Here is a 10,752-nt window from a genome sequence, read left to right as displayed (position 1 = left end):
TTGATTTTGAAATGGTTTAATTACTTACCGTAGATTCAGTTTTATTGTCTCGAAATTACACATCCATTAAGAGGCCCGGTTGCCGCACACTATGACGACCCACACATAGAAGAAAACCATATACGTATATTAGTTTTAGAGATTTCTATCAACCAAAACTGACGCTTTAATATCGAAGTGTGCAGTTCACAAGTGGAAATTTTAGATTCCGAAAAGACTAAACGACTGGACTTCGGTTGTAGAAATATCCGTTTTGCAGTTATTGCGGAGATATTTGCAATATTCGTCCAGAATGGTGTCAATTTACGAGCAAGACGACACAAGATGGCCGCCGCTAACAGTTTTTCGTAAATATCGAGAGATATAGAGCTCGAATCGTAAATTCACATCCGCACCCCAGTAGATAAGGCATGTACAAAGGCAGTGGAGTGTATTTTCAGTTGATTACTTAGTTAATTAAGACACAAGAGTAGTTGATAGGAATTGTATCCGAAACACCAACTCGAGCTTCCGACATTCTTCACTACTAGCGTCACAGAGTTCTCTTCCAACCAACAATCTACACCACAGCGATCTTGCCGGTAACTATAGTTACTTACAGTCGATAATACAGATCGACAAATTACATAGTTTTATACTTCCATTCCAAATATTTTGAATCAAAAGACGGCTAAACATGGTTGCCACATTTCATTCCTCGCCGCAATGTTGCCATGTCGTCAAAACTGTTTCACAAACTGAGTTTCATGAAACTGATTCCTGCTTCATGAGCCCGTTCTACCGCGCGCTAGGTTTCTCGACCAGGGGAAGGTGGCGTGCGGGGCAGTCGTGAGCGGCGCGGCAGTTGCAGCAAGAACGCTCGTCGAATATTGTAAATATCTCAACAATAATAAAGAAATGGTCATTTCTACAACCGAAGCCCATCAGCTTAGACTTTTCTGAATCGAAATATCCAACTCCCGAACTGCTCACTCGAATATTGGCACGTCCATTTTGGTCGATACGAACAGTTGTCACGAAGATATTCTGCCGCGCGCTAGGTTACTAGACCAGGGGAAGGTGGCGTGCGGAAGTAAAATAAATAACAGGAATGATAAAAATAATTTTTTATTTATTCAGTACCATTTAAAATTAACCCCAGAAACGTATTAACACGGGCGTGCAAAACCGGCCAAAATGTGCAGACCCGTATATATACGGTCGGCGTCGCAACTTATGTCGCTAAAATGTTCAGATTCGAATATATCCGGGCATTAAAAATAACTTAATAAAAACCAAGGAAAACATTCAATTTATTGATATTCATCGTGTAATTCTGTATTGTAAGCTGTAAAGTTTGTTTATTTGGGATTATAAAATATGGCCTTTTAGGGTGACACTTATAAGCATCTCTGACCTGGTAATTGTTTCTATCTATCTATATCCATTATTGCGTATCTAATTAGCGTTGGCACTTTTGTGAGTTTTGTTATGACTAATTTTTTTATTACTCTCCACTTATCTCCGATCTCTTTCTATTTTTTGCTTATTCAGGAATAAAATATGCACTTTTAGGATGACACTTATGAACATTTAATGTATAATTCGTGAGCAAGTCGTGAAGTAAAGTAGACGTTATCAAAGTGAATTTATTCAAAGACAATTGTTTTTTATTTTTTACAAATATTATTAGTGTCAACATATAAAAACGTTTTGTTTTATGTTATACGTAAAATAAATAACAGGAATGATAAAAATGATGTTTTATTTATTCAGTACCATTTAAAATTAATAAAAGTTAACAATATATTTGTTTCCTCCCCCTCTCCCTCCTCTCCCACCTCTCCCTCCTCTTCCTCCTCTTCTTCCTCTTCCTCCTCTTCCTCTTCTTTTTTCCCCACTCTTCTGGGGCAATTTTTTCAGCTCTCTCTGCAACATATAAGTATATCTTATTATTATTATTTGTTATTATACATATATTACTATATTATATTATATTATATATAAAAGTATTTTTCATTTACTTACATTCGCCGCTACCAAATTCGCCAGGTTTGGCCTGGCCACCCCTCTGGCCAGTTGGCCAAGTATATTTCGCCATTGGGACTGTAACATAACAGCAGAATTAGAAGTATATATATTATAAATATACATTCTGTTTTGTACACATATATTGCATATACTTACAGCCCTCCCGGACTCGTATGCGGCAGCGATTTCTCGCTGCCGCGCTAAAATCGAGTCAAGCGACTCTGCGGCGTTCCCCGCTGCCGCGGTTGCTGGATCCGTGGCGGAGGTTCTCTCCGCTGCTGTGGCCGTGTTATTCGATATGTTTATTTTCTCCATCTCACTTGTAACTTGTTTTTCCATAGTTCTAAAAAAAAAAAAAAATAATATTATTTAATCAGCAACAAGCAACCAGCCGCAAATATTTCTGTTACATAACCTTGGTAACGAAGCCTCTCGCATTCCTAAGTAATTGTAGCGAAGACATGTATTTATAATATATCAGTATTTAATAAAAGTTAATTATGTATTTCGCTTCTCGTCCTCCTCGTCCTCATCGTCCTCCTCGTTCTCCTCGTCCTCATCGTCCTCCTCGTTCTCCTCGTCCTCGTCGTCCTCCTCCTCCTCATCGTCCTCCTCGTCTTCCCCGTCCCCGTCGTCCTCCTCGTCCTCCTCGTCCTCTTAGTCCTTCTCCCTCATGCTCATTTCGGTTTCCCCTTTTTCGGGGGCCATATTTTTCTTCTGTTTTTTTTCAGTTCTCTCTGTAACGTGAAAGTATCTATTACTATTATAATTCATTATTATACGCCGAAAGTATTTTTCATTTATTATTTTACATTTACTTACGTTGGCAGGAACTAAATCCACCCTCAAGGGTTTTGTCATCCCCCGAGCCAATTTAGCCAGAACTGTCTTCATACTCGCCTGTAACATGGAAGTAGAATTAGAAGTACATACATTATGAATAAGCATTTCATCGTACATATATATTGCATATACCTACAATTTTCCCGGCGTTGAATGCCAGAGCGATTTCTTTCCTTCTGGCCAGAACATTGTCGGTCGTTCCCTCAACCGCATTGGCGCTGTCAATGGTAGCATCGCAAGCACACCTCACTGCCGATCCGCGTGAACATCATCTGCAACATGCAAGGAAAAATTCGCACACTAAGTGTGCAACCCGACATTGCGTGGGTACGCTCGAGCGAATCTAATGACTCGCGAGCTAAGATCTTTTTGAAAATTCCTTCGCTGAAATAATCAGCGAAGGCGCACACTAAGTGTGCGACCCGACGTTGCGTGGGTTCGCTTGAGGTTTTTTAATTAGTTTTGTGCTAATCACAATTGGTTTTTTGTACTCCGTTTCTGTGGCCTCTCGGATGCTCATATTCCTAATGTAGCGGCTGTCCAATATTTCGGGCAACATACAATGGACGTAGAATCGCGACAATTTCGATTTCATTTCATTCTGCCAAAATGTGTCGCCTTTGCTTACTTTTATGGTTTTCATACCCTTTGATGTCCACAAACAAAACAGACAATATTGTCGACCTGTTATGTGCAGTTGTCCCTGCACTTGGTAAAAATAGTGATGGGTTCTGCGTAATGCAGTACCTGCATCATCTTCAAATATTCTTCGTACTGGTTGAATATTTTTTATCGCTTCTTCTGGCGAGAACTTTTCTGCCGTCTTCGGGCATTTAATTTCCACGATACCGTCGTCGTCAATTATGCCGTCCGGAGTTGCCCCCAAAAATGGTATCTCTGCATCAATGAAGTGACCGCATTTGCGGATTTCCACATCTTCCTCCTTCGCAAGTTGTTCGCGGGCAATATTCTCACACTGCCGACCATATTCAATGGCAGGCAGCTTCAATATGTTTGGATACAGCAGTGATTTTACCAAATTTCCACAGTTGGTTGTTTTCCTTCGCCGACACACTTTGCCAAAGTTCGACGCTGTAAGTAATTTGGATCGGTATGTATGCCACTCGTGGCTTGTATTTTGTTCCAACGTATCCCTCTCTATTTTCTTTCGATTCGTCTGCCAATCCTGCAGCATCTCCATGTGCCTTTCTTTTTCAAAGTTAAATAGATGTCGCTCCATATCCGGTTTCTCTGCGCTAACTCCATAATCCGGGTCCGTTGTTGAACAAAACGGGTTTCTCACCTTCTTCGGAGACTTTCTATTCCTTTCCTTTGCTTTTTCATTACTACCTTTCCTTCCTTCTTCTAATTCTTCTATCAATTTCGGCGGCTTCGCACCCTTGCCCTCTATTAGCTTCGATATTAGTTTTTGCGTGTTGTGCTGTACAACAGCAGCTGCACATCTCGCAGAATATGACCCTCTCTGGCCCCAATTTATCCTTTTCCCACCGGTATATTTTGCAATGATTGCATTGAGGCTCTCAACTGGATTGTTTGTAGTATTATGTAATAAACTTTCAGCATGAGCCATCAATGGACGGAAGATCTCATGCATCCGGTTATATAGGCCGATTTTCTTGAGATGCGGTACCAAGTTGTCTTCTCCCGTGTTCGCTGGGCGGTCGCAGAAATATCCTAGTCTTCAACACTCCTTGTGCTCTTCGAAAACGTGGCTAGGAATATTTAGTATGTCCGTTTGCAAATTTTTTATTTTTTGTTGGGTCAGAAGATTTTCCTTCGATCTGTAAACTGCAGCCTTCACAACATCCGTGCGCAGTCTACGAATATTATTTTCCACGGCTTTTCGATAAATTCCAGGTGGAGTCTTCTTTACAACATCTTTAATTTTGTTGCAAAAATTGCGCAATAAATGGTTCGTGCACTCAATCTTTTTAACACGAACCATCTCTGCCTTGTATGGATCACAATCCAAAATCCTTTTATACACGCTGCTGTCGCCATCAGCGATCAAGATATTATATATCAGATCTCTTTTTTGTATGCTGGTCTGGAAACCCTCAGCAATTGCAGCACTCTCCATTCTCGTGGACGTCTCATTTCGTCCCCAGTTCTTGAAGCACCTATGTTCTCTGGGGCTTTCCTTCCTCTTCGAAGCGTTGCGGCAAATCAAACACACTTTATTTTTCACACCAGCAAATAACACTTTCTTTGTGTGTTATCCCACTATTGCACCAATACCGGACAAGGAGTCGTACCTTCCAGTATGGTACGATCTCTTCATCCAGCTGCCGTCAGCCACGACGGGGATGAAAGGGATACCGGAAACTAAAACGTCGCCTCTTCGGACGGCTAATTGTTTCTCCTCTTCTGCCGCTGCTAGCATCTCCGCTTCAGCAAGACTTAACAAATCTTCAACAATGTCGTCATGACGTCTTCGATATTCCATCCTTGATATGTATGGAATGTTCATTGTTGCAAACATTTCTTCCATCTTTGAGTAACCACCTCCAGAAGTGATTGTTGCGAGGGCCGCAGTATAATGCAGGTCCAGTGTTTTGTTGTCTGCCGTTTGGCTGTGCACTTCCGCTTCATATTGGCACATCTTGCATTTCAGAGTTATCGTTGCTCTGAATCCGGAGCGCTTCATCCCGATCACTTGCAAATGTTGCGTGGTGCATTCGAACGTTGCCGAGTGGTACCCTATCAGTAGTACCTGCTCCACCACGAACCGGAAGTCCGTAATGGTAAATCCTTCCTCGATGCTTGACTGTGCACGTGATTGCTCTTGCGTTCCTGCCTCAATGATGAAATGGGGCATTTCTTGACTGACTTCCGCTGCTTCGATCTTCTCGGTGCGCATCTTCTTTGCCGCTGCAGCTTGTTGACTTCTATAAATGCAAAATATACAAACAAAAATAAAGGTTTTTCAAATGAGTACTATACCGTTCGATCTAAATAAATTGATATTATTAATTAAATAATGTCAGCCAGTCACTGTGCCGTTGCAACTATTTCGAATCATAACCTGGAGTAAGCCGTTCAATCTTTACATTTTAATTAAACACTTGCAAATGATAACGATGACAATACAAGTAGCAACGATTTGTTGCATCGCAATACGGCCCACCGGCCACCAAAAACCCACCTGCGCAAAATTTCAACCCGGTTGCAAGCTGTAGTTATCTCTGGCTATGACGAAGTAAAATAATATTAATGCGCCATTGGAGTTCAGTAATGATATAGCACAAATCTAAGCTCAATCAAAATTTATTGTACGTATCTATTATTTAAAAAATATAATATTATATATTAGAGTTTAGACTTATTCAAGATGAATTTTATGGTGATTAATTTATAATAGAGTAAAATTTAATTTTTATTTCGATTTCGGTTCGACAGATATCAAATTATCTAACTGAATAATTGAATTTGATTTCTAATATACAGTTACGGGGTAATTTTCTTAGAAATAAATAATTGAGTTATAGTTAATTAGTACTATGATTGTAATATTATAATTTATTTTATTTAGGTTTATTTGATTCAATTATATTGAACTGTTAATTATATGAATTAATTTGCTTTGTTGGAGTGAGAATATATATATATTATTTTAATTGCGGCTAAAAAATTGGCTATAAAATATTTTTCATACATACAATTTATGAATTCATCTAAAAATTTAAATAGTTTTTATACGAGTGAAAAGTAGAGATTAATTTTTAATATTACATGAAAGTTTGAATAAGAAATTTAAAATAAATAATGGTAAAAATTCAGTGCGCCAGCACCAACGGTTAAACTGCTGTTGTTCGTTAATTTTAAGAATTTTTAGGGGCTGCAGTTATCTCGATAGTAAATTTTAATAATTATCTAGGTTGAATAAATTTATGTGAACCGTACAAATTGCCTGTCACTTTCATTATAAATGGAATAAGTCGTAACGTTGTAAAAGTATGGGAAAATGTTTTCATTAAAATTTTAGTTTAACAATGAGTGTTTCATTTACATTGAAAGGATTCTGAATGAGGAAAATTTTATTATTTGCACAAATTATAAATATTATTGATTTCTTAATTTAATATATTCGAAAAAAGGAATTACATGATTATAAGTTATAGTATTTATTTACGAATAAATTTAATGATTTTAAAATGTGTGTGCGTGTATTGTAGAAGAAGAAAGTAATATTAGTATAAGTAAAAGTGATTTTTTCGTACTTTTTGTATCAGGGTTAATTAAAATAAAGTTAGTGTTTTTAATTATCTCGAAAGTAAAAGAGTTAATTTAATATTTCTGTTATGTATCATAATAATTATTAATACTGAATTGATGAGTTTATGTTGGAAGAAATTCCTAACTTCGGCATTGTTAGTTGTTACATTTTTTATTGGAATTTTTTTTTTCTTTTCTTTTTTACGGACATTATTATTTCATACTTTTAAATATATTTATTCATTTATCCTACATCAAATTGAATTGGTTAGTTTAGGGTATTCAATAATAATTGAAATAAATAATGGTTCATTGTCATATAAAGTATTAAAGTCGTGTAAAGAATTAAGTTTAGATTTATGATAATTGAAGACTTAAATTTTTATTAATATTAATCAGTAAAATTAAATGATTTGTATTTCATAACAATTACTTTGTTGTAATATAATTCAACTTAACTGGATAAATTTATTGTAAAACAAATTTAAAATTGGACTTTTAAAATTAGAATATTTAAATTTTCAGTAGTTTTAATCAATAAAATTAAATATTTTGTATTATGATAATTAGACCGCATTTCCAATATTTTCACGTGGCCCGCGGGTGGTCTGGTCTGCCGATAGGACCCACGGTGGCCAGTCGCATGAATTGGGGAAAAACCGTAATTCGTATTCTATGGCCATAAATCCGGCCGACGGGCTAACGATGCATACTGTCAATGTCGCACTAAGAGAAAGAAACAGTTGTGCGTTTGGCGTAAATTATGTTGAGTGCGAGCGGCGATTGTGTCGCGCCTTCGGCTGACGATATACACACGACCAGGCACTCGAGGCCCCAATAGTGTTTGGTTTCCTGGATCGCAGACAAAATATATATATTGCCGGGTAAGTGGCCGAGGACTGACGCATGGTTTTCCACAGATCAGTTTGTTTTTCCTTTAAAGAATCGCGGGCCTCGGGGCAGACCAGATAACTGTTATTCGTTGAATCGTCCTCGGCCACTTAATATTACTTTCTTCTTCTACAACACACGCACACACACATTTTAAAATCATTAAATTTATTCGTAAATAAATACTATAACTTATAATCATGTAATTCCTTTTTTCGAATATATTAAATTAAGAAATCAATAATATTTATAATTTGTGCAAATAATAAAATTTTCCTCATTCAGAATCCTTTCAATGTAAATGAAACACTCATTGTTAAACTAAAATTTTAATGAAAACATTTTCCCATACTTTTACAACGTTACGACTTATTCCATTTATAATGAAAGTGACAGGCAATTTGTACGGTTCACATAAATTTATTCAACCTAGATAATTATTAAAATTTACTATCGAGATAACTGCAGCTCCTAAAAATTCTTAAAATTAACGAACAACAGCAGTTTAACCGTTGGTGCTGGCGCACTGAATTTTTACCATTATTTATTTTAAATTTCTTATTTAAACTTTCATATAATATTAAAAATTAATCTCTACTTTTCACTCGTATAAAAACTATTTAAATTTTTAGATGAATTCATAAATTGTATGTATGAAAAATATTTTATAGCCAATTTTTTAGCCGCAATTAAAATAATATATATATATTCTCACTCCAACAAAGCAAATTAATTCATACAATTAACAGTTCAATATAATTCAATCAAATAAACCTAAATAAAATAAATTATAATATTACAATCATAATACTAATTAACTATAACTCAATTATTTATTTCTAAGAAAATTACCCCGTAACTGTATATTAGAAATCAAATTCAATTATTCAATTAGATAATTTCATATCTCTCGAACCGAAATCGAAATAAAAATTAAATTTTACTCTATTATAAATTAATCACCATAAAATTCATCTTGAATAAGTCTAAACTCTAATATATAATATTATATTTTTTAAATAATAGAGATACGTACAATAAATTTTGATTGAGCTTAGATTTGTGCTACATCATTACTGAACTCCAATGGCGCATTAATATTATTTTACTTCGTGATAGTCAGAGATAACCGCAGCTTGCAACCGGGTTGAAATTTTGCGCAGCTGGGTGTTTGATGACCGGTGGGCCGTATTGCGATGCAACAAATCGTTGCTACTTGTATTGTCATCATTATCATTTGCAAAATGGAAAGATTGAACGGCTTACTCCAGGTTATGATTCGAAATGGTTGCAACGGCACAGTGACTGGCTCACATTATTTAATTAATAATATCAATTTATTTAGATCGAACGGTATAGTACTCATTTGAAAAACCTGTAAGGACAATTTTGACCATCTTGAATCGGCTACGCTCTTTGCAGAAGATTGAAGAGAAAACGTTTGTTGCAAACAAATGCAGAATACGTATTGAAATAATATCTGCAGTGGGCCCTCACCGTGGGAGGGAATGAATTGTCGGACGCGGAAATTGTAACCTTCCCATCTGCGTGCCGTACGCGGCCGGGTCTCAAGGACCGCTCGTAAAAGCGACGAGTTCCAGATCCTCGGCCTTCTAATTTCTTTCTTTAGGGACACACGAAGGCAATCAGCTTTCTTTACGACAATAATCCTAAAATTTCCTTTCGACCCCATCTGTTCGTCAAACAATGCGAACATCCGTCCATATAACCGGGAAAGCATTTGTACGTGACGAAGATCCCAAAAAAAGGAAGGGATATCTCGATGTCAGTGTTTTTGATGATACAGAAATTTACGTGATATATAAATAACGTATAAATGACACTAATCAGCTACTTCGACCCGTCGATTTTGTTTTGCAACTTCATTCTAATGATTGAATATGGACTACAGCATATGTCAATATCATAAAAATCCGAGAAATGGAAGTACAAAAGCGAGAAAGCGAAAAAATGTATTTCCAGCAGTAATGAGAACTTTTGCTCTTACCATTTAAATTATATCGAAACATATTACCGAAATCATAGTAACGAAACAAAATGCTCACTTACCTCTCCTTCATAATTTTTCTTTTGCTGTATCTTGGTCTGGTCAAGGTCAGTTTTTTCGATGCACCCTCCTTCATACATCTCAACAATTGGGAAGAGAGAAACCACATCCTTCCAATTCATTGAATTCACAACCTTTGGCATCGTTTCGCTACACTTTTGAAATTGTTAAATTTATCTGTTTCTATTGTTTACAATGAAATGTAGTAGAATAATGCCGAATAGAGTAGATTATAAAAGTAGAATCAAAAAGAATAGAATTGAATAAAATAAAATAGAATGAAGTAGAATGAAATAGAATGAAATAGAAAAAATCTAAAACTATAAGAAATAATAATCGCGCGCTTTTCACTCCTAGACCGTATCACTTGGAGAACAAATCACGACTGAACGCGACGTAAAAACGCAGATAACAGCTGAATGCGAGTCACGTTACGATACTACTAATACATGTAGCCTCATCGTCTACGAAAGTATAAACAAATCATTTTCGAACTGCAAACAGCGGTAGCGGGAAATTCGAAATAGGGAAAGGAACCGTTGTGTGGGGTCATGATTTGGACCAGGGTATGCTTGCGATGCTACCATTGGACATTGCCATTGGCAGACAACCAATGATATTATTTGAACCATTGGCAGACAACCAATGATAATATTTGAACCATTGGCAGACAACCAATGACATTATTTGAACCATTGGCGTAT

General features: G+C 36.5%; 1 protein-coding gene across 1 annotated transcript; it reads right to left on the bottom strand.

The window, feature by feature from the left end:
- Positions 1 to 1,727: 1,727 nt before the first annotated feature.
- Positions 1,728 to 10,418, bottom strand: LOC143259515 (uncharacterized). Its single transcript, XM_076522193.1, is given in 7 exon segments — positions 1,728 to 1,908; positions 2,008 to 2,085; positions 2,167 to 2,353; positions 2,426 to 2,747; positions 2,833 to 2,910; positions 2,990 to 5,762; positions 10,051 to 10,418. Coding segments are annotated over 2 exon segments (2,607 nt in total). The 5' UTR covers positions 10,158 to 10,418; the 3' UTR covers positions 1,728 to 1,908; positions 2,008 to 2,085; positions 2,167 to 2,353; positions 2,426 to 2,747; positions 2,833 to 2,910; positions 2,990 to 3,262.
- Positions 10,419 to 10,752: the final 334 nt, after the last annotated feature.

This window comes from Megalopta genalis, chromosome 5 (genome assembly GCF_051020955.1).
Source record: "Megalopta genalis isolate 19385.01 chromosome 5, iyMegGena1_principal, whole genome shotgun sequence".
NCBI classification, from domain to species: Eukaryota; Metazoa; Arthropoda; class Insecta; order Hymenoptera; family Halictidae; genus Megalopta; species Megalopta genalis.
This window is presented reverse-complemented; position numbering and strand designations above follow the sequence as displayed.